At 27.5% G+C, this 25,248-nt stretch overlaps 2 protein-coding genes across 4 annotated transcripts in view; one reads left to right on the top strand and one right to left on the bottom strand.

Moving 5' to 3' along the window:
• LOC119604013 (putative uncharacterized protein DDB_G0289263) overlaps window positions 1-25,248 on the top strand; it is a 280,690-nt gene that overhangs the window by 125,208 nt on the left and 130,234 nt on the right. The window lies entirely within an intron of this gene.
• Window positions 22,867-23,597, bottom strand: LOC119604028. Its single transcript, XM_037956361.1, has 2 exons — window positions 23,498-23,597; window positions 22,867-23,425 (listed from the first exon to the last, which is right to left on the bottom strand). Exon 2 carries the CDS (start codon window positions 23,326-23,328, stop codon window positions 22,867-22,869), a length of 462 nt encoding a protein of 153 aa, XP_037812289.1. The 5' UTR covers window positions 23,329-23,425; window positions 23,498-23,597.

Raw genomic sequence — 25,248 nt, forward strand, 5'->3', positions numbered from 1 at the left:
AGTTAGTTAGTTAGTTAGTTAGTTAGTTAGTTAGTTAGTTAGTTAGTTAGTTAGTGAAAAATTGCTCCCTCAATTTCTACTGAAGATCACTTCAGTTTTCTATAAAAACTTTTAAAATCTCTCTTACTTTCTTTCCATCTCTTAAATTTATCTTATACTTTTATAATCAAACATTTCTCTGCTCTTGCAACAACAAAAACCAACTAAAAATGTAAACAAACTCCACGCTTGGCACAATAATTTCATCAACAAAAAACAAAAAGCTTCAGAGAAAAGAAAATAAACCATAATGCATCACAGTAAAAAAGAAACGAAATCAAAACAAAGAAAAGCCAAACAAAACTTCAAATAAATAACACCAAGAAAAGAAAGATGTAAAGAAAAAATGAAACACTTTACCGCAAAATGGTAAGCAACTCAACAGTCACAACACTTTAAGAAACCGTCGTGATAACAACGCTCTGAACACAAAAGCTGCACGCTGCAGCCGTTTGTTGAATTTTTTTTTATCTCGTATTTTCTATAATAAATTTGTAAACTTTATTTTTCCACTTTTTTAACTTTAAAATAAATTTACTCGAAAAAGAAATGTTTTAACATAAAAAATCAAACTAATGTGCAAAAACCAAGAAAATTGCAAAAAAATCATTGAAAAGTGCGGGCAGTTTTTTTTTTTTTGTTGAAATGAAAAAGTTCAAACAAAAATATCAATTTTCTTTTATTGCTGAACAAACGTCACAGTGAAAAAATTTTAGCGCGGAAACGTGTTTTTCTTTTGGTATCGTGGTGATTTAAACGTTTTAACTGCACATTGTGTCTGTTTGTCGATGATCATGATGAAGATCATGTGCGAATCGTTAAAATGCCAAATAGTTTAATGTCCTCTTGTTAATAAAACATCCAATTAATTACACATGCAAAAGAGTCTATGGAAAATAAATAAAAAAGTTGTTAAATAAATGTTAAACAAAAATATGTTACACTCATAAATCATTGAAAAATAAATTGTTTAATTTATACTAGTGATATAGAGAATAGAAATTAATATACATTATATTGAAAAATAATATGTATGTGTATCTTTTTATGAATTAACAAAAATTAGAAATAATATTTTTTGTTAAAATATTTGGATAAAAATACTATTTAAAGAGTATTCAACTTTATTTCTACAATTAAAAGGATACTTTTTGCATACATTTTGAACTCCTACACTTTTTTAAACGGTATGTATAGATTTTTATATATAATAGTATTACATAACATTTATGTATATGTAGATTAAGTAAAGAAATGTTGGGTCAGAGGTGCGATATCTGTTTTCAAAGATTTTTTAAATATTATTATCTAATATCTTGATTAATAGCATTTTACAATCCAAATGAAGATTAAACAAATATTTAATGCCTCCTGGTATTAGTAAATTTTATAAGAAGTTTTAGGCAAATTATTCAAATTGTTGAAAATATGTTAATAGTGACAAAATGTTCTATTAAATTTTGACAAATGTTCTATTTAGATTTAAAACATTCATGATCATTAAGAAATAGAACTGTTGAGATTTGCAAAAAAAAAAAATTTAATCATTAACATATTAAGTAAAAGTTGCAGATATTTGATTTATTCATCAAATACCACACTTACGACATTAAATAATATATAAATTATTTATATCAAAATATCATGAGAAAGTTGGATAAATGAGTTTAAATTTTTTTTTAATTAAGGTGGTTCCTTTTGTATGAGTCCAAGAAATAATCTGAATTACTTAGGTAACTTTTCCTTACGGAAGTTTAATCGGTATAAATGTTTGCCCGGAAGTAGCTAAGATGTATGTATTCAAGTTTAAAATAGACAAGTCTATAGTTTAGTCTATAGTCTAGTCTATAGTCTAGTCTATAGTCTAGTCTATAGTCTAGTCTATAGTCTAGTCTATAGTCTAGTCTATAGTCTAGTCTATAGTCTAGTCTATAGTCTAGTCTATAGTCTAGTCTATAGTCTAGTCTATAGTCTAGTCTATAATCTAGTCTATAGTCTAGTCTATAGTCTAGTCTATATAGTTTAGTCTATAGTCTAGTCTATAGTCTAGTCTATAGTCTAGTCTATAGTCTAGTCTATAGTCTAGTCTATAGTCTAGTCTATAGTCTAGTCTATAGTCTAGTCTAGTCTAGTCTATAGTCTAGTCTATAGTCTAGTCTATAGTCTAGTCTATAGTCTAGTCTATAGTCTAGTCTATAGTCTAGTCTATAGTCTAGTCTATAGTCTAGTCTATAGTCTAGTCTATAGTCTAGTCTATAGTCTAGTCTATAGTCTAGTCTATAGTCTAGTCTATAGTCTAGTCTATAGTCTAGTCTATAGTCTAGTCTATAGTCTAGTCTATAGTCTAGTCTAGTCTATAGTCTAGTCTATAGTCTAGTCTATAGTCTAGTCTATAGTCTAGTCTATAGTCTAGTCTATAGTCTAGTCTATAGTCTAGTCTATAGTCTAGTCTATAGTCTAGTCTATAGTCTAGTCTATAGTCTAGTCTATAGTCTAGTCTAGTCTATAGTCTAGTCTATAGTCTAGTCTATAGTCTAGTCTATAGTCTAGTCTATAGTTTAGTCTATAGTCTAGTCTATATGTAGTCTAGTCTATAGTCTAGTCTATAGTCTAGTCTATAGTCTAGTCTATAGTCTAGTCTATAGTCTAGTCTATAGTCTAGTATATAGTCCAGTCTATAGTCTAGTCTAGTCTAGTCTAGTCTATAGTTAGTCTATAGTCTAGTCTATAGTCTAGTCTATAGTCTAGTCTATAGTCTAGTCTATAGTCTAGTCTAGTCTAGTCTATAGTCTAGTCTATAGTCTAGTCTATAGTCTAGCTTAAATTCTAGTCTAGTCTATAGCTTAAATACTTTCTATTAAAAATTAATGTATCAGTTCTTTATTAATCAAAAGTGTTATTAAAACACTTTTGCAACCACCCTAATGTACAAGTATTTATACACATTAACGGTATTTTTTTAAAGATAAGCTGCTAAAACAATATAGAGAAAAAAATTATATAAAAAAACAAAAATATCGGTCAAAGTAATTTATTCTAATAAGATTCTGTAACATACGTTTTAAATTTTTAATAAGTAAAAACACGATAACAAAAAATCAATTTGATAAAACAACTTAAATATGTATGTATGAATATTTCGCAATAAACAAAAACATAAAATGTTATATTAACAAAAAATGACATTAAATGAACCAAATCATTAATTATTTATTAAAGATTTATAAACTTTTCATTTTTAATTAAAATACAAACGAAATTTATATTATATTGAAATAATAGCAACATATTAATTTTCTTAAAAACTCTATTTAAATAAAACAACTTTTTGAGATAATTTTCTTAACATCTATTAGCATTTAATAAATGTTTAAAACAAATTATTACTTAATTACAAAAAAAAAAAATTGTCTGCTACCGGTTTTAGTTTATCATATGGCCAATAAATAATACAAAATTTGCCACTTAGTAAATAAAAACTATATAAATGCGATTTTTGTTTGGCCATAAACAAAAGACTTAAGCTACATACTTTTTTGAGTTACATTTATTTGTTTTTAATAGACTTAAGACACATACTTCAATTTTATTCACATTAGAATGTTGTTGTTTTGTTAAATTTTTTGTTTTACTTTGTTTTTGTTTTAGTTTTTTTATTTTTAATTGTTTTATAAAGTACTACAAAAAAGTTTGTAACCTAGTTGTCTTAAAATAATTCATTATTGTTTTTGTTATTTTCTTTCTAAGCTTAGCAACGCCTTTAATTAATACTTTTCAAAATTGTTGGAAAAAACTTTAAGAAAGAGAGACTAAATTTTTAAAAGTGCCAACAATTGTTAAAGACTATTGCAGTTTGTTTTAAAAATTTCAAGCATAAGTGTGCCGAAAAAAGTTAGTTTAAGATAATGATAAATACCCTTAAACTAAAAATCTTTAATATTTATTAGATATACATATAAATCGACAAAATATTTTATCGATTCACAATTAATAGATTAATTTTGATTATTTTTCTAGTCTTGTTACGTAGTGCATACAAAAACATCCTCTTACTTTATAGTTTAAATAGGAAAATGTCCCCCCCAAACGCATGAGCTGGATCCGCTCCTGGACTATACTCTTGTCTTTAGACCAAAATTTATTCTCGATTACTGACATAATTTAGTATGGACTATAAAGTATACTATAGTCTCGAAAATTGACTATACTATAGCATCGACAATAGACAAAACTATAAAGCAGTTTATAGTATCGGCTTTAGACCAGACTATAAAGATAATCGGGACTATATTCGGCTCTAAGGCATACTATAGTTTCAACCGTAGAGTGGACTATAGAGGAAACTATAGTCTAGATTATAGAGCGGACTTTAGTCTCAAATATAAAACAATATAGTTTCGTCAGTAGAGCAGAGTATAGGCTCTATAATAAACTGTACTCTATTCCAAACAATAAAGTAAAATAAAGTCCATAGAGGTTTCCACAATCTCGACTATATATATACTATACACTAGACCTGAGCATAGTGTAAACTGCATACTGTACTATAATTTCGACTAAAGAACATACTATAGTCTAGACCAAATTACATATAAGTTACAGAACAGACTAAATAGGAGACTATAGCTTCGATTATACTGCGGACCATAGTGTCTCTTATATACCGGGTCATAGAGTAGTCTATACCGATAATTAAAGACCACGATTAAAGAAAAGACTATTGTCTAAACTAAAGAGTGGACTATATTCGAGAACAAACTGTAGCCTGGACTATAGTGCAGACTACAGTTTCGGCTATATCAGATTATAGTTTCGGCTATATCAGACTATATATACCGAACCACAGAGCAGTCTATAGTGTAATTAAATACCTCGCTATAGTCACGATAAAATAAAAGACTATACATAGTCTAGACTAAAGATTCGAGAACAAACTGTAGCCTCGACTATAGTGCAGACTACAGTTTCGGCTATATCAGACTATAGTTTCGGCTATATCAGACTATAGTTTTGACTTAGAGTAGAGTATAGCTTTGACTATTGACCATACTATAGTTTCGACTATAGGACAGAGTATGGTCCAAAATAAAGAGTAAACTATATTATATATTATAATCTTGACTATACTGCAAAAGTGTCTATTATAGACCAGACTATAGTTTCCATTAGAGAGCAGACTATAGCGTCGATACTGGACTAAAGAAAAGACTATAGTTCAGACCAAAGACTAGACTATATTCGAGAACAAATTATAGTTTCGACCATAGTGCAGTTCAAAGTATCTATTAGAGATTATAGAGCAGACAATTGTGTTGATTATAGACTATACTATAGTATCGACTATAGGACAGATCCAAAAAAATTAGTAAACTAAACTCTAAGGCAACCTATAGTCTCGACTGTGGTGTAGACTGAAATGTCGATAATTGTCTAGACTACATTATAGAAAAGTCTATAGGCTCTATTACTTACTCGATGATAGATCTGATTATACTCCCGACTATAAACTTAACTATGGAACAAACTAAAGTTTCGAATATAAAGCACATTCTAATCTTGACCATAGTTCCGACCCCACTATAGGACAGCTTATATTATAGGTCAGACAGAGTGCAGGCAATTGTTTCGAATATAGGAAAGACTATAGTCTGATCTTATTAGCATATATTCAGGAGCAGACTATATTTTCGACTATAGGCCACACTATAGTTCTTACTATAGTTTTATAGTTTCGACTAAAGTGCAAACCAGTGTACATTATAGACAAGTCTATAGTCTACTACAGAGAACCAACAATATACCAGACTATAGCAGCAGTTAAAAATATCGTATTAGTTTTAAATTATGAAATTCTTTTCATGTAGATTATGCTACAACTAAATAACTTATCCATTTTAGTTAAATTATTAGTAAAAAGTCAAGGATATAAAATCAAATTAAAATTCCAATTAAATAGCAATGATCATCTGTATTCAAAAGATAAACACAAAAATAATATATATATACTTTTTTCAATTAAACAAACCACAGATGTAACAACAATCAAAAGACTTAAATAACGAACGTGTTTTTTTCGCTTAAACAAAAACAACTTCCTTGAGCTTATTACTCGTATTCACCTTAAATGATCTTTTTAAAACTGCTAATCATTTTACTATAAACTTTAAAAAAACCACTATGAATAAATGAATGATTTAACAAGTTTTTTAAACAAATTTTCCTTAAATAGCACTTTTCTTTAACCATAAATGTTACAAGTCGTAGTTATTGCAGTTGCTGCTGCTGTTGCACTTAAACTTTAATTTTTAATTATTATAATCTATCTAAAGAAAATAGTTTTAGTTTTTGTTGGTTTTTTTTTGCTGCAAAATGAAGTAGTTAATATTTATAACAAAAAAATATATAAATAATAGTAATAATGAAAATAATAATAATATATTCTCTTCAGGGTCTATTAATTTTTCACTTAATAATTTTATCATATTTTCTATTTTGTTTTTGGTTTCTTAGTTTTTTTTATCTAGTCTTTTGTTGTTTTTGTCTTTCAATTAAATTGTACGTTTTTTTGAGTAAAATTTGATTTTGTTTAAAATTATTATTATTTGCTCGTGTTTAAATAAACTGAAACACTTGTAATCTGGATTTGTTATACCTTCTTAAGGCATTAACTGCAAATGACAGGTTTAGCAGCAAAAGCAGTTATCTACACTTTTATCATTTTCGAAATAATATAGAAAAATCTGCATTTCTAATGGTCTTCGAGTTTAAACTTAATTCACATTTTAATTTAAAAATATAAAGTTAGCTCTTTTTGCTTCTATATGTCTCTTAAGTTCTTCTATTAAAATTTTCTTTGTTTAACTTTTTTTTAATTATTTTATTTATGTTGTTGCTAATTAGCGTGCTAAATTTTGTTACTGTTGTTGCTTTTAAAATTTTCTTAACAGTTTAAATTTTGCTGTTTTTGCTTAAATGTTTCTCTTTACATTATTTCATATTTTCTTTCTCTTTCTTTTTTTGAAATATTTATGTTATTTTTCTTTATTTATGTTTTTATAAAATACTTTTGCCACCACTAGTATTTATTTATTTAGTTTTTTCTGCCAATTATTTATATTTTTTATGTCCGTCTTATATTATTTTGCTTTAGATTTCGTTTTCTTTGGAACAATTTATGTTTTTCCTTTTATTTGTTGTTGTTTTATCTGTTTTTGTTAATATCTGGCGTTTATCGCGTTTTATTGGTATAATTGTCAAGGAAATGACCAATTGTGTTTTAGTGTTTAGGTGAGCAACAGCAGCAGGCTTGATTAAACATTATGCAAGCGTGCTGTTGTTGTTATTGATGTTTACTTCGTTTTACATAATAAATCAATTAAATGGTTTTGTGTTATTAATTATTTTCATTAGTTTAATGTAACAAATTAGCATGTTTTTTTAATTAGAAATTTAGTTTTCTTTAACGGTGGTATTTTTTCATTTTGGAAAAAAGGAAAGTTTTTTTAAGTGTGTTTTAGTATTTAATGTTTATCTTAGGTTAGGTTATTGAGGCAGTCGACCTAGAGTTCGACATTCTTGGTTCCATCAGCTGGTCTCGTCGAAAAGAATAAAAGTTTAAATTAAAAGTTACATTATGTTCACAGCGTTTTGAATGTTTAATAATTTAAAAGCTTTTTTAAAGCTTTCTTAAAGGAAATGAAAGCTTCAAGGGAAGCTTTAAAAATTTTGTTTAATTAAAAGTTATATTAAGCAAACAGCTTTTTTGAATGTTCTAAAAAAACTTTCTTGATGAAAATTGTTTTTGAAAAGCTTTAAGTAAAGATTTTAAAAAAATGTTAATTAAAAGTTACATTAAGTTAACAGCTTTATGGATGTTTAATAAATTTAAAGCTTTATATAAAAAGCTTTCTTAAAGAAAATAGTTTTTTGAACTAAAAACTACATTATGTTCACAGCTTTTTGGATGTTTAATATATTAAAAGCTTTTTTAAAAAGTTTTCTTGCAAGAAATTGTTTTTTGAAAAGTTTTAAAAGAAGCTTTTAAAATTTTTTTATTAAAAGTTATATTAAGTAAACAGCTATTTTTAATGTTTTATAATTTAATTTTTATCAATTTAAGAAGCTTTTTTGTAGATCTTTAAAAAAAGCTTTTAAAATAGTTTGTAAATAATTATTAAAAAAAAACTTATTTTTATTAAAAAACTTTATTTTTTTGTTCTAAATGAAAAAGCTTTTTTTGAAAAGCCTTTTTGAGAAGCTTTTAGATAAATAAAATTTTACATGCGTTTACATATATTGAAAGTGAAATATTTTATTTTTTTTTTCAGGAATCTATTTTTTGAGAAAGGAAAAAAATATTCTATATTTAAAAAAAAAAAAATCTTCTGTTTTAGTAATTTTTTTTGGGAAATTAAAGTTTTAAAAAATAGCTTTTCTATAGCTATTTAAATAAAATATTTATTATTAAAACTTTCTCAAAATAGTTGTATAACAAATTAATTTTCTTGAAAAACTAGTTTTTAATAAAAAAAATTTCGGTTAAAAAAAAACTCAGAAATGCATATTTGTTTGTTTTGAAATGAAGTGCTTTTTCATAAATGAATAAAGCTTTTTGTAGTTAAGTTTTGTTCAAAAGAAGAAATCTTTAAGTATTTTTTATACATATTTTTGTTAATAAAAAACCTCAGAAAACAACTGTTTTAGATTTTGCTTTAAAAGCTCTTTATGAAGCTTTTTCTATTACATGTTATATTTATTCAGAATAAAGCTTTTTGTTTTATACATTTTTGTTATTTAACAAAGATTTGCACGAAAAAAATTATAAATTAAAGTTTATTTAAACTTTTCTTTTAAAAGGCTTTCTTATGCAATTTCTTTCTTTCGGAAAAACGCAAAAAATTGATTTTTGGAAAAAAAGCGTTTCTTGTAAAAATACACAATTTTAATTATTAGTTGCGGAGATGGCTACAAATTCTTATTAATGAAGTGGATTTGTTGTAAATGAAAATACTTTTGAAAAAAGCTTTTTGTTGCAACTTTTAAGATGTTTTTGTGCAAAAGCTTTTAGTGAAGCCTTTTATTTATTTATTTTTTTTCTTATTAAAGGATATGTACACATGTGTATTTAGAAAAAGTTTATTTGGAAATATTTTTCAGAAAGCTTTCCAATGAAGCTTATTTATAAAGTTTACTGCCTTATGGTAAAGAAAATACATATTTAAACAAGTTTTTAGTGAAAAGCTCATTTATTTGTCCATATTAAAAAAAAAAGCTTTTTTAACAATTCGAGTCATTATGAAAAACAAAACAAATCTGTTTAAAAAATACTTTTCAGATTTTTGGAAAAAAGCTTTTCTTGTAAAAATTCATAATTTTAATTATTTGTTGCGAAAACGGCAAAAAATTCTTATTAATGAAATGAACTTGTTGTAAATGAAAATACATACTTGTGAAAAAAGGCTTTTTGCTGTAACTTTTATGAAGTTTTTTTGCAAAAGCTTTTAGTAAAGCTTTTTATTTTGTTCTTATTAAGAGATATGTATTTATATTTAGAAAAAACAGATTTGAAAATATTTTTCAGAAAGCTTTTTAATGAGCTTATTTATAAAGTTTAAACAACAATTTTGGAATTTATATAATATTTTTATGCAAAAGCTTTATGAATCAAAATAATACTTTATCAGTGAAATTATTGACCGTTGAAGTCATTATTGACCGTTGAAGTCATTATATGAGAGAAAAAATCTAAGTGGATGGAATTTTCCCAAAATTTTTTTGTTTTTGTTGACCAGAGAAAAATTGAAGAAAAAAACTTGATAAAACATTATAAAGAAATTCCTGGTATTCTTAGCATAAGACTGATGAATAAGATTAAAACTAAACAAAACATTTCCCAACCGGTTATAAACAATTTGTTCTAAAATAAAATATAAAATATCTTTATCTTTACTTTAATAAACCTTATTCAATGGTAAGTTTATTAAAACTTCTATTTCTTCTTAAAACAATTTTAAGAAAATATCTTAACATTTGTAACAGAGGAAAACAAAACATTAATTACTAACCAATGCTTTTATCTAATGTCACGTTTCTTTTTTTCTTTAAAAACTCAACAACTACTAAAATTTTAAAAAGAATTCTTTGATAGACCTCAGATTTTAATAACAATAGAGTACCTGTGTGTATAAAATAAAAGCATATTTTTTATGCTTTCATTAGCACAACAATGGTTGGTGTAAAAAACAGTGTAAACAATATAATAAAATTACGGACATTAAGTTGACAATTTACAGCTCAGTTCCATGGTTTTCAAAACATAAATTATAGACGGTGGCGTAGGGAGAGTGTTGGTGACAATTTGTTACACAAAAATCAAGAAATAAATTTTTTTTTAAAATTTTCTTACTTTTAATAATAAAACAAGTAAATAAAATAATTGAGAATGCATAAAAAAATGATTTACTCTAAAACTAGGTAAACTTAACTAAAAAAGAAAGGGCCTTACACTTTTTTTTCCAAAATTTCACACTGACCACCATAGAAAAATAATAATAAATAGTTTAAAACCAGGTGATAAACAATAAAATCTAGAGAAAAAATGTGTTTTATTTATCTGTCTTATCAAACATTTTTTTCTTAAGCTTTTTTGTTTAAATGAAAAGTGAAAGGTTAAATTAGAGCTTATGATTGGTCAAGATGAGAAGAAATGTTTTTTGGAGTTTCGGGTTTCATTTATTATAATGTAAATTAAACAAAATTTTTTAGTATTTTTAGCTGAATGCTAATAATGGCAATAAAAATTGTTTCATATAAAAAAACAGCTAAATTTGCTTATGAATGGAAATTATTTAATATGTTTTTTGTTGTTATTATATTATTTATAGATTAATGCATGAGTTTTCGAGTTGTCTTTTGCAACATTGGAAAGTAAAATTTATTTTTTTTTTTTTTTTTTTTTTTTTTTTTAAAAATTGATTTCGGGATTTTTATTATTTTTTCTAATAAGTTAAAGAGTTTCTTATCGTGCTTTCAACCCCAATTTTTAAATAAATTCACTGTAATGTATTGATGGTGGGGAAGCTAGTTCCTATGCGCATTTCGCCGGTTGCTTAAGCCAGCTCATCAGGAAACCTTTCCCAATATTTTAGGAAAACTAGAAATGTCTTATTTGAAAAAATAATAAAAATCCCGAAATCAATTTTTAAATTAAATTTGCAAGTGCCCGTGCATTTAAAACTGAATACCCTATTCTGTTGTTTTTATAAACAACAAAATAGAAGTTGTTTATTTTGTTTTTATTTTTTTTTCCCTTACAACTGCATTTAGAGTTGGAAAACAACCAGCCAAGTGCAGAAAGGAATGTAAGAAAAAATAAACTCACTGTTATTGTTGGTGTTTTGTCAAAACTTTAATGTTTTGTGAAAGATGCGTTTTGAATTCTTATTGAGTTTAAAATAATTCTTTCATAAGACATTTCTAGTTTTCCTAAAATATTGGGAAAGGTTTCCTGATGAGCTGGCTTAAGCAACCGGCGAAATGCGCATAGGAACTAGCTTCCCCACCATCAATACATTACAGTGAATTTATTTAAAAATTGGGGTTGAAAGCACGATAAGAAACTCTTTAACTTATTTGAAAAAATAATAAAAATCCCGAAATCAATTTTTAAATTAAATTTGCAAGTGCCCGTGCATTTAAAACTGAATACCCTATTCTGTTGTTTTTATAAACAACAAAATAGAAGTTGTTTATTTTGTTTTTATTTTTTTTCCCTTACAACTGCATTTAGAGTTGGAAAACAACCAGCCAAGTGCAGAAAGGAATGTAAGAAAAAATAAACTCACTGTTATTGTTGGTGTTTTGTCAAAACTTTAATGTTTTGTGAAAGATGCGTTTTGAATTCTTATTGAGTTTAAAATAATTCTTTCATAAGACATTTCTAGTTTTCCTAAAATATTGGGAAAGGTTTCCTGATGAGCTGGCTTAAGCAACCGGCGAAATGCGCATAGGAACTAGCTTCCCCACCATCAATACATTACAGTGAATTTATTTAAAAATTGGGGTTGAAAGCACGATAAGAAACTCTTTAACTTATTTGAAAAAATTTATTTTATTTAAGATTTTTTTTTTTCTACACACACAATTAGATTTTTTTCTTTCTTCCCATTACAATAATTTCAAATTAGTTGATCATTGTTGTGGAATCTACTTCCCACATTATTTATTTTTTTTCTACTGCAAATTTAATGGGAATTATGAATATGGATTTACAAAAGCAGCTGTGGTATTTTTGAACTACTGAAATTTTTTTAAAAGAAATATTTTTGAAATTTTTCGCTTTTGTTTGCCATTTAGCAAATTTAAATAAAAATGACAAATTATTTTTATCATCTATAATACTTTTTTATGTATAACCTTAATCCAGCCTATAGACTAAAACATAGGCCATACTAAAGATTAAACTATAGTCTATACTATAGACTTAACTATAGTTTAGAATATACCCCAAACTATAGTACAGACTATTGACAGACTATAGACTAATCTATAGACAAGATAATAAATAAACTATAATACAGACTGTAGATTAAAGTATAGTCCAACTAAATAATAGTCCAGACTATAAACCTAACTACAGACACGATTTTAGATTAAACTATAGTCCACACTATAGACCAAACTAGTCCAGACTATACATTAAACTATAGTTCAGGCTATACACTGAACTATTGTCCAGACTATCGACTAAACTATAGTCCAGACTATAGAATAAACTATAGTTCAGATTATAGACTGAACTATAGTCCAGCCTATAGAATGAACTATAGACAAGACTATAGACTGAACTAAAGTCCAGTCTAGACTGAACTATAGTCAAGACTATAGACTAAACTATAGTCCAGACTATAGACTGAACTTTAGTCCAGACTATCGACTAAACTATAGTCCAGACTATAGACTGAACTATAGTCCAGACTATCGACTAAACTATAGTCCAGACTATAGACTGAACTATAGTTCAGACTATAGACTGAACTATAGTTCAGACTATAGACTGAACTATGGTCCAACCTATAGACTGAACTATAGTCAAGACTATAGACTGAACTATAGTTCAGACTATAAACTGAACTATAGTCAAGTCTATAGACTGAACTATAATCAAGACTACAGACTGAACTATAGTTCAGACTATAAACTGAACTTTAGTCCAGTCTATAGACTGAACTATAGTCCAGACTATAGACTGAACTATGGTCCAACCAATAGACTGAACTATGGTCCAACCAATAGACTGAACTATAGTCGAGACTATAGACTGAACTATAGTTCAGACTATAAACTGAACTATAGTCAAGTCTATAGACTGAACTATAGTCAAGACTACAGACTGAACTATAGTTCAGACTATAAACTGAACTTTAGTCCAGTCTATAGACTGAACTATAGTCCAGTCTATAGACTGAACTATAGTCCAGACTATAGACTGAACTATAGTCCACACTATAGACAGAACTATAGTCCAGACTATCGACTAAACTATAGTCCAGACTATAGACTGAACTTTAGTCCAGACTATCGACTAAACTATAGTCCAGACTATAGACTGAACTATACTTCAGACTATAGACTGAACTATGGTCCAACCTATAAACTGAATTACAATTAAGACTATAGACTGAACTATAGTTCAGACTATAGACTGAACTATAGTCCAGCCTGTAGACTGAACTATAGTCAAGACTACAGACTGAACTATAGTTCAGACTGTAGACTGAACTATAGTTCAGACTATAGACTGAACTATAGTCCAGCCCATAGACTGAACTATAGTCCAGATTATAGACTGAACTATAGTCCAGGTTACAGACTGAACTACAGTTCAGACTATAGACTGAACTATAGTCCAGACTATAGACTGAACTATAGTCCAGACTATAGACTGAACTATATTCCAGGCTACAGACTGAACTATAGTTCAGACTATGGACTGAACTATAGTCCAGACTATAGACTGAACTATAGTTCAGACTGTAGACTGAACCTATAGTCCAGACTATACACTAAATCAATATACTAAACAGTAGTTCAGACTATAAACTAAACAATAGTTCACACTGTGGGCTAATAGTTCAGACCAGATTAAACTATAGTGACCAAAAATCATTCCCTTGAACTGTTAAAAGACCGTTTATAAATTTTACTCTTTTATTTCATACTAAACACAAAAATTGTATAAAAATTCACTTGATCGATGATTACTCCTTCTCACCTTACTCCATATAAATGAGATCAAATCAATTCACAACATCCATCCATCCAACAACATCTGTCTCTTCCCATCATCATCATCCACGTAATCGTCATGATCATTATTATTATTCATTTTCGTAACCTCTACTAACCTCTGGGCTTTAAGCTGGAAACAATGTTGTTTAAAAATTCAAACACGTTAATGTTGTTTTAAAATTTCTTTAAACTGAAATTTAGACTGAAAACTTTATTTATTGAACATGCAAAATAATAGAGAAAAAACGAAGAAAAATTAACATACAATGCCACCAAAAAATATATTATGTATATAATGTATTTATGAATTAAATGCATTGAACATTGTGAGATTATTTTTTGTAAAATATATTATTTTTTATTTTAAACAATAGACAGTTTTTCTATTACGAAATTATTATAAAGATGAAATTTTATTTTAAATGAATTTCTTTAAACAATTTATTAATAAAAAAATATGATTATTTGATAATAAGGTGTTCAATGCAAGAAGAAAGTGTCAAAGTACTTTAATAAATATTATTAAGGGTATTCATAATAATGTGTAAAACTAGTTTAAATGCTCTTCAAGTTACGAAATGTTACTTTTTACTCGTTCATGTCATGCATAGCAGTGATCAATTCAATTAAAATAATAATTGATTTCTTGCAATCATTTGGTTTGTTTGTTGATTCAATGAAACACTTTGTTTGAGGAAATTATTTTAAATTCGGAATTGTATTGGTTTAAAAGTTATTTATTGTGCTTTTACAAATCTGAGTTATTAATAACAAATTTTTTATTATAATGTTTAATTACTTTTATATTTGAATACCTCTAATAAGCGCGTTTCCATTTAAATGTTTGTCTTTGTTTCTTCAATTTTATTCAATTCTCTGCTTCGTTTTTTTTTTTACATACAATTTAATTTCATTCAATTATTTCAGACATGTAATTGCTAATGCAAAAGCTCAACACAGCGGATAAACAATTTTCATTCTGCTGGTTGGATGACGTTGTAAAGTCATATACTTCGTACATAGTGAAATACGACAACTAACAGGTATCGTTGTAGTACATTCGTACTAACAGCGTAAACGTACTTTCATAAGAAATGACATTGTCGGTTATGCGATAAGTATGCTTCGTATGCTATGAATGTGCATAGGAATCAAAACATACGATGACAATCTGAAAAGAACTTTTTTAATTTAACAAATAAGAGAGTTATTTGAAATCATGTAATAATTTGAAATTATAATGGAATGATAAAACAGGCCAACATTCTTTAAACGCAGATCTCAACTTTTCTAAAGGATTTAACAGTACTAAATCTGAATCTGGACTCAGATGTAATCCATCAGATTTTCCAGATATCGTGTCATGAAATGTAAAAAACTTCACAACTTAATCATTGACATTTTATGTCATTATTTTAACACGGCGTTGTCATTAAAGGCAAATACTGCAATGCTCGCTTACAAATAAGTACTTAAATAAGTCATTACTAATGAATAGTTAAAAAGTTTATCTATTTTACACACAAAAACATGCCAACATTAGTCCGCTGTCGTACTCAAAACACCACTGCTTAATAATAATATTATAAGTATGTTTCCCTTAGGTTTCAATTTTCTAAAGGGAAGGTTGATAATTAACCGTAATCCCTTTATAAAGTCTATTTGAGTAAACAGAATTCAGAATATAATTGATCCAAATTGTTTCGAAAATTATTCTATCGCCAACCGTAATCCCTTTATATAGTCTATTTGAGTAAACAGAATTCAGAATATAATTAATCCAAATTCTTTCGAAAATTATTCTATCGCCAACACAACGGATGAAATATGCTAATAATACCCTATACCATGCTCTATTTTATGGTACTTTTTCGTTCTTTAACTGGTACTTTTTGAGTTCTCTATAATAATTAACCTAGAAATACGAAATTCAGTATGTAGAGTCCTAACTAAAGAAGTGACTTTTACGTACTTCAAACATAAAGTTAGGCATGTAGATCCTGGGGTAAATGAAAACCTAGAAAATGGGAATTTTTTTTAAGTGAAAACATATAAAAAGGGACTTTTTGTTACTTCTTTCTTCATCAATAAGTACTTTTTGAATTTTCTATAATATTGAACACAGAAACATAAAACTAAGCGTGTAGAGACCGGATTAAGGGAAATCCTGTAAAAGGGAACTTTTTAGTACTTTTTCGTTCTTCGAAAGGTACTTTTTGAATTTTCTATAATATTGAACTTAAAAAAATGAAATTAAGCATGTAAAGCCCGGAGAAAGTGAGAATATATAAAAGGGGATTTTTTGGTACTTTTTCGTTTTCGTTCCTCAAAAGTAACTTTTTGAATTTTCTATAAAATTGAACATAGAAACATAAAATTAAGCGTTCAGAGTCACTGAGTGAATGAAAATCTGTCGGAAAGGATTTTTTGTACTTTTTCGTTTTTCAACTAGTACTTTTTGTTTTTGATGCAATATTGAAGCTTAATACATGTAATCAGCTATAGGATCCTGTTATAATGAAAATCTATAAGAGTGAATGTTTTTGGTACTATTTGTCTTCAACATATTGCATATTAATTACATGAAAATCTATAAAAGGGCACTTTCAGGTACTTTTACTTAATTAAATTGGCACTTTTTTTTATTTTATAAATTAATTAAGGGAATTTTCTGGTACTTTTTCATCATACTAATGGTCCTTTTTTGATTTTCTGAATTATTGATGGAATGATAATATATAAGACTAAACTCTTTGGTACTTGTTTGTTTTTCAACTGTACTTTTTGAATCTTTTTATACCCACCATCAAAAAATATGGAGGGTATATTGTTTTTGTCGTTCCATTTGTAACACGTTGAAATATTCGTTTAGGACCCATAAAAGTATATATTTATTCTGGGTCCTTATTAGATTCTAAGACGATCTAGCCATGTCCGTCCGTCTGTCTGTTGAAAACACGATAGAGTCCAAATGGAAGTAGCTAGCAAGCTGAAATTTTGCATAGATACTTTTAGTTGATGCAATTTGTTTGGTATTGAAAATGGACAATATCGGTCTACGATTTCGCCTAGCCCACATATAAGGCCCCCTTCAGAAAATGACTTTATCGCTCATAACTGGTTAAAAGAAGCATCTATAATTCGTCACAAATATGTTTTATGGAAACCCAAATCTCTGTGCAAAATTTTATAGGGATAGCCCCATAATTGACCCTACCCCCATATAAAGTTCCCTTTATAAAATGATTTTAACGCTCATAACTATCTAAAAGAAATATCTATAGCAATGAAATTCTACAGGAACATATTTTATAGGAATCGATCCATAATTGATCCTACCCTCCATATAAGGTCCCCTTCAGAAAATGACAGAAAATGAAATTCGACATAAAAAAAGTTTTATAGGAATCACTTTCTTAAATTTTATGAGGACAGGTCCATAATTGACCCTACCCCCATTTAAGGTCCTCTTCAGAAAATTACTTTAACGCACATTATTGACTCGAAAATGCGAGTACACCGGTGAAATTCCACATAAACAATTTTTGGGCGAGCCAAAAGCTGTATATCAAATTTTATAGGGATCGGTCCTCAATTGACCCTATCCCCATATAAGCTCCCCTTCAGAAATGACTTTAACTAACTTTCGTATGAGCCAAAACCTCTCTACTAAATTTTATGGAGATCAGGGTATAATAAGGTAGTTTTATAGGAACTGAAATTTTTCAACTGAATTTAATGAGATTCTGATTCAATGAAAATCTTTAAAAGTGGACTTTTTGGTACTTTTTCGTTATTAAACTTGTTTTTTTTTGTAAAGAAATACGTATACGAACTGCTGTTTATAATACTGAAGGCCGTATATAGAACTCTCACTTACAGTTGTTGGTTTAAGGTAGTCTTTAAAATCTTTTTTAAATATCGACTTAGCTTATTTAGCCGCTAAGCTAACGTGTATAAATGTTTATAATAATAATGACATCGTATCAGTAGCTCATTTAATTTATGACTATGACAAAAATAATCATCATACATACAAATGTTTTTACTATTTTGACTAAGTTAAGTTTATTGTTGTAATTTTTTTTTTTTTTTTTTTGTTAGTTGCATTTTTATCTTTTTTTTAATATTTAAAAAATGTTGTTGTATAAATACTGTTGTTGTTGCTGTTTTATTTTGTATATAGTTTTGTGATATGCATTAATGATTCTGTGACAGTTATAATCGACATACTACTACCCGATCTTTCGTATATAAATTAAAAGTTTTACACACTAAACAAAAGAAAAAGAAGACAATAGTCTCAAAATCTTCAACCGAAACTAAAATAGAAACAAATTTTTAGAAAAAAAAAAAAATAAAATAGTAATAAAGTAAAACATATATATTTTATAAGATTAAAATGATAAAGCTAAAGATAATAAAACAAAAGTTAAGAATGAAAGTTTTTTTTTAAAACTCAGTTTTTTTTTGGAAAAGAGGCTTGTTTTAAAAAAAAGATTATTTAAATCATTTTAACACCTTTATAAAATGTATTAAAAAAAGCCTAATCTTTTTACAAGCAAGTTTTAACAAAACTACTAGGTGTGAATTTTGACATTTTTAATTGATGTTTAGCATACAAAATTTTTGAATTAATTTAAATATAATTTGATAATTTGTCAATTAATTGAGTTGAGATTGAGAGTACAACAAAAAAAAATATTTTTAATAGAAAATCTCAGAAAACCTCGTGTAGTCTTAAGTATTACAAAACTAGTATTTATATACACGGGTTTAGGAACTTCGACAGTAATTAGCAACATATCATAAACGCAAGGCTTCGAATTATGGTATTCGTCATCCAAATAATGAAACGTAGTATAAAACGTTCTAACGCCATACTGTATTCTTCTCATTAAATTACATACTTACACTGATCATTTCTTGCCTATTAAAATATTTCCTTAAAGAAGAACTTGACAGCCTAATTAAGAACGACTTTATTTCAGTTATTTAAATACCTATATATATAAAATTTAATTAAATAAATTTTCAAATTAAATAAAATACTACAAAAATCAAGAAAATAAGTAGGCACGTTCTTAATAAGATAACAAACACTAATCCGCCACATAATATAAAAATTAAAAAAAAACAGCACAACTTAACATTAATTCTAAACAAATAATTATGTGTCACAATAGAAAGATTTCTTAACATTTCTAAAAGGCAACAACAACCAACTAAAAAGGAATTCAAAGTGACAGTGAATGCATAAATCAGCTTGTCAAAACAAAAACAACAAAAACTCAAATATGGACAATATTTCACATTCACAAACTTATTCACTGGAGGCTGGATGCATAAAAAGGCATAAACGAACGAATGAATGAATGACCTGGCGATGATGTCAAATCATCATGTCTTTTGGCTGCTTAACTTGTTAGTTTTCCATTTTCCATTTTCCATGGAAAATATTTATAAATATTTATAAACTATAGAAAAAAAGATTTATCACCTTTACCTTTTTCCAACATACTTACAGACATTTATATATTTATATTTGGCATATTTTTGCTATTATGAGGTAAATTATTATTACATGGAGTTGAGAGAGAAGTTGGAAAACAAAAAAAAGTCAAACAGTGAAGTGTCATGGAAAAGTTGAATGTAATAAAAACATCTATTGGAAATAAAATAAAAATGCAAGTCACGCTTGCAATTTATTTTAAAACTGTCTATAATCGTATTTGTTTAAATTTTATTTTAATGCAATTTTTTGTTGTTTAAATACATACGCCCAATAGATGCTTTATCTAAAATAGATGCAGTGCTGTGGTAACAGTGGCTCTATGGGTGAAGTTAGCACATTTAACCCGATGTAAATCCAAATAGAGATGATAATCTTGCTTTTAGTTCTAACTAACTAACTAACTAACTAACTAACTAACTAACTAACTAACTAACTAACTAACTAACTAACTAACTAACTAACTAACTAACTAACTAACTAACTAACTAACTAACTAACTAACTAACTAACTAACTAACTAACTAACTAACTAACTAACTACTAACTAACTAACTAACTAACTAACTACTAACTAACTAACTAACTAACTAACTAACTAACTAACTAACTAACTAACTAACTAACTAACTAACTAACTAACTAACTAACTAACTACTAACTAACTAACTAACTAACTAACTAACTAACTAACTAACTACTAACTAACTAACTAACTAACTAACTAACTAACTAACTAACTAACTAACTAACTAACTAACTAACTAACTAACTAACTAACTAACTACTAACTAACTAACTAACTAACTAACTAACTAACTAACTAACTAACTAACTAACTAACTAACTAACTAACTAACTAACTAACTAACTAACTAACTAACTAACTAACTAACTAACTAACTAACTAACTAACTAACTAACTAACTAACTAACTAACTAACTAACTAACTAACTAACTAACTAACTAACTAACTAACTAACTAACTAACTAACTAACTAACTAACTAACTAACTAACTAACTAACTAACTAACTAACTAACTAACTAACTAACTAACTAACTAACTACTACTAACTAACTAACTAACTACTAACTAACTAACTAACTAACTACTAACTAACTAACTACTAACTACTAACTAACTAACTAACTAACTAACTAACTAACTAACTACTAACTAACTAACTAACTAACTACTAACTAACTAACTACTAACTACTAACTAACTACTACTAACTAACTAACACTAACTAACTAACTAACTAACTAACTACAACTAACTAACTAACTAACTAACTAACTACTAACTAACTAACTAACTAACTAGCTACTAACTAACTAACTAACTAACTAACTAACTAATACTACTAACTAACTAACTACTACTAACTAACTAACTAACTAACTAACTAACTAACTAACTACTACTAACTAACTAACTAACTAACTAACTAACTAACTAACTAACTAACTAACTAACTAACTAACTAACTAACTAACTAACTAACTAACTAACTAACTAACTAACTACTAACTAACTAACTAACTAACTAACTAACTAACTAACTAACTAACTAACTAACTAACTAACTAACTAAGTAACTAGCTAACACTACTACTAACTAACTAACTACTAACTAACTAACTAACTAACTAACTAACTAACTAACTAACTACTAACTAACTAACTAACTACTAACTAACTACTAACTAACTAACTAACTAACTAACTAACTAACTAACTAACTACTAACTAACTAACTAACTACTAACTAACTAACTAACTAACTAACTAACTACTAACTAACTACTACTAACTAACTAACTAACTAACTAACTAACTCTAACTAACTAACTAACTAACTAACTAACTAACTAACTACTAACTACTAACTAACTAACTAACTAACTAACTAACTAACTAACTAACTAACTAACTAACTAACTAACTAACTACTACTACTAACTAACTAACTAACTAACTTAACTAACTAACTAACTAACTAACTAACTAACTAACTAACTAACTAACTACTAACTAACTAACTAACTAACTACTACTATCTATCTATCTATCTATCTATCTATCTACCTATCTATCTATCTATCTATCTATCTATCTATCTATCTATCTATCTATCTATCTATCTATCTATCTATCTATCTATCTATCTATCTATCTATCTATCTATCTATCTATATAACTAACTAACTAAATATATTCTTAGAATTGGATAAGATCGAAAATGAATTAGGGGAGACTAGGTCCTATTTTTGGGATTACTTACTACAAAGCAGTTCCTTCGAAATTATTACAATTAACTTTAAATATAATCCGAATTCCCGATGTTTAGCTAAATCGGCATAGTCCAAAGATTACTGTGACATAAGTTTTATAAACGAACGATCATTTTCGCCTAAAAAGTTTTAATAATTGTTTTAACTTAATCTTTTATCAATGTTTGAGAAGATTTTATTATTAGCTTTTTTTAATGAAGAAATAGCAAAGGTAATATGTGGTAAAGCTATTCGATTAGTATTTGAATTAAGTGGTCGGCTGTAGTGTCAAGATAACGTAGATTTTCCCAAAAGCAATTCTAATACGAATTAAAAAACAACATTTTAACATACTAAGTAAGTTGTTTTCATCCGAACCGTCTAGGTATTTTTAAAGAACAATCGTTTATATCAATAACTTCGTACGGTTTATAATTCTGTAACTAACTATACTTAGATTTTTTTCCATTTAAAGAAAAAACTTTTTTTTTACTTTTTATAGGGCGAGTTTTAGTCCAAAGACCCGAACTACCTCTAAGATAATTTTTACATTCAAATTTGAATGCTCAGCCCACTATTTTATTAAAAATAAAATTTATTAATCCATTTTAAAGCAACAAATACAAAAATAACATAAAATAATTGATTTTACAAACTTAACCAAAAATTCAAGAATTACACAAAAAAATACTTAAAATAATATTTCATACAAAAGCAAAAACAATTCATTATGTATTATTAAGTACTTATTCTATCATTCGTACGATTTTCTCGTAACCACAGCAACGCAAACGAGCCAGCTCCTTATTAAGAATCGTTACCTTCAAAGCCGGTAAACCCGCTCGGTATAAAACATACTGATAATGATGAACATATTTCCTCGGCTTGGCTACAACAATATCTTTGAAAAAACGTTCGACTTCGGCACACGTAGATGAATCGGCTTCTAATTCGGAAACATTACGATTTTTGTTACGAACATCTTCGATCATTTCTACAATGCGTTCGTAACCTTTGCAACGCAAACGAGCCAAAGATTTATTTAGTATAGTCACTTTTACTGTTGGTAAATTATCCCTTTTGATTAAATACTGATAATGACGAAGATATTTTCTTGGCTTTGTCACTGTTATATTCCAGAATAAACGATCAGCTTCGTTGCTTGAAGAAGAAGAATCGGGTTGTTGTTGTTGTTGTTCGGTTGACATTTCGTGTTTGTTAAATAGACTTCGTTGAAACGAACGTTATTAATTAAACTCATGTATTGCTTCGTGTTTTAAACGAAATTTAGTTCTGCTCGTTTTGCTACAAATAGAAAATTATAAATAATTAAAAATACTACTTAAAGCTTATTTTTACATAATATATTTTACATACTTATTAATTAATTTACATTTATTCGCTTAGATATTACAAAATTCATTTAGATATACATTTATCAATCATTTATCAAAGAAATATAACAATCGTGTTTTTTAGGGCCGAAGCTGTGTGTCGTTAATAAAAACATGTAGTCTTATAGCAATCATTGCATTAAGTAAATGAGAATTGTAAGAAAGTAAAATTAATATAAAGAGAATAAGTACTAAATGTTGGTTCATGCAATAGCTATATACAGTTGTTTGTTTAGCCATAGCAACAAAATTGTTATATTTATCGGCATAATGAAGAATAAGAAAATTATTGTGGATTATTACATGATTTTTTTTAAAACCCGCTAGTGCCTTGACTTTTTACAGAACAAGACAAATATAAAAGAATTAAGAATTTATAGTCGGACATGGACCATATGATACACTACACCAGTGAGTATGTTAAAAATGTGGATTATTTTTATTATTTCCTTAATTCTGAAATATTTTAACAATTTGTTATCAAAAAAAAGTGATTTTCTGGAAAAGGGGTTATATGGGGCAAAAGTAAATATGGTCCTAATCGTATAAATTTTGGTAGAGCCATTTACGATAACATTAAAGTTATTTATGCAGAATTTCAAAGTGATACTAGTGTTTAAAAGTTAATTCAATTTGTTTTCTGAAGGGAACTTTGTATGGGGGCTAGGGTCAAATGAAACCCTATCATTATGAATATCGGCATTATCATTTAAAATTATAAGCTCAAAAGCCTTATTCGGATGGTACGGTTTAATGGAGACTAGGCGAAATAATAGACCGATTTCAACCATTTTCAATAGGCTTCGTCCATGGATCAAAAGAAGAGTATGTGCCAATTTCGTCAAATATCTTAAAAATTGCGACCTGTAGCATGTGCACAGGGTTTACAGGCGGACGGACAGACGGACAAAGTGATTCTAAACTTTAAGATGTAGGACCAATATTTTTGGGTGTTACAAACATTAGCACTAACGCATAATCGCTTTCAATCGCTGGTAGAGAACTAGGGTTTTTCCAAAAAAATTGTTTTTTAATTTTTCTCGTATTTTCTCCTACAAAAAATGGGTCCATGGAATACCCTAATATATAACGAATGAGAGGTCTTACGAATATATTAATTTTAATATGCTATGTGGAGATTGCTGCCCTTGTTTCTACACCTCTCATATATCTATAGAACATATCTTCCGATATACATATGGGATATTTCATGTTAAGGGACCCAACTCAAAAAATTGATTTGGACAAAATTTGCACTAAGGTTAGTACTATTGGATAGTAGGTCAAACATAAATTTTCAGCTCTATCGGTCAAGAACTGTCGGACTTAGACGGGGTCAAAGTTGGACGATTTGGTCATACAGGGTTTTATTCAAATGACTCCGTCAGTTCTTGAACGATAGAGCAAATTTCATCCAAATTGGAAGACATCGATTTTTAAAGTTGGGTCACTTGACACAAAATTCCCCATATATTAAAATTTCTTTAAAAAGCATAAGTATTTCTCAGAATTTTGATAATTTATGGACCTATTTTGCTAATTAGATCAGAATTACTTAAAATTTGTATACATTGAGATTTATAAATAAGGATTCATAATTATTTTCTCACAATAACATTTTAGAAATGGCGAAATTAGAAACTTATGAAAGTAAGATTGCATGTCTGATAGAACGATCGAAGGTTTTGATGCCGAAAATATGGGAGAATTGATTTCATAAACAGATTTGTTTAA

Source organism: Lucilia sericata, unplaced genomic scaffold (genome assembly GCF_015586225.1).
Source record: "Lucilia sericata isolate MDLA Ls3-8-SP2 unplaced genomic scaffold, ASM1558622v1 Contig000353F_arrow, whole genome shotgun sequence".
Taxonomy (NCBI): domain Eukaryota; kingdom Metazoa; phylum Arthropoda; class Insecta; order Diptera; family Calliphoridae; genus Lucilia; species Lucilia sericata.

Bases quoted from the DNA above. Each gene is read 5' to 3' on its own strand.
- LOC119604028 (XM_037956361.1), bottom strand. From the start codon at position 23,328: ATGTCAACCGAACAACAACAACAACAACCCGATTCTTCTTCTTCAAGC.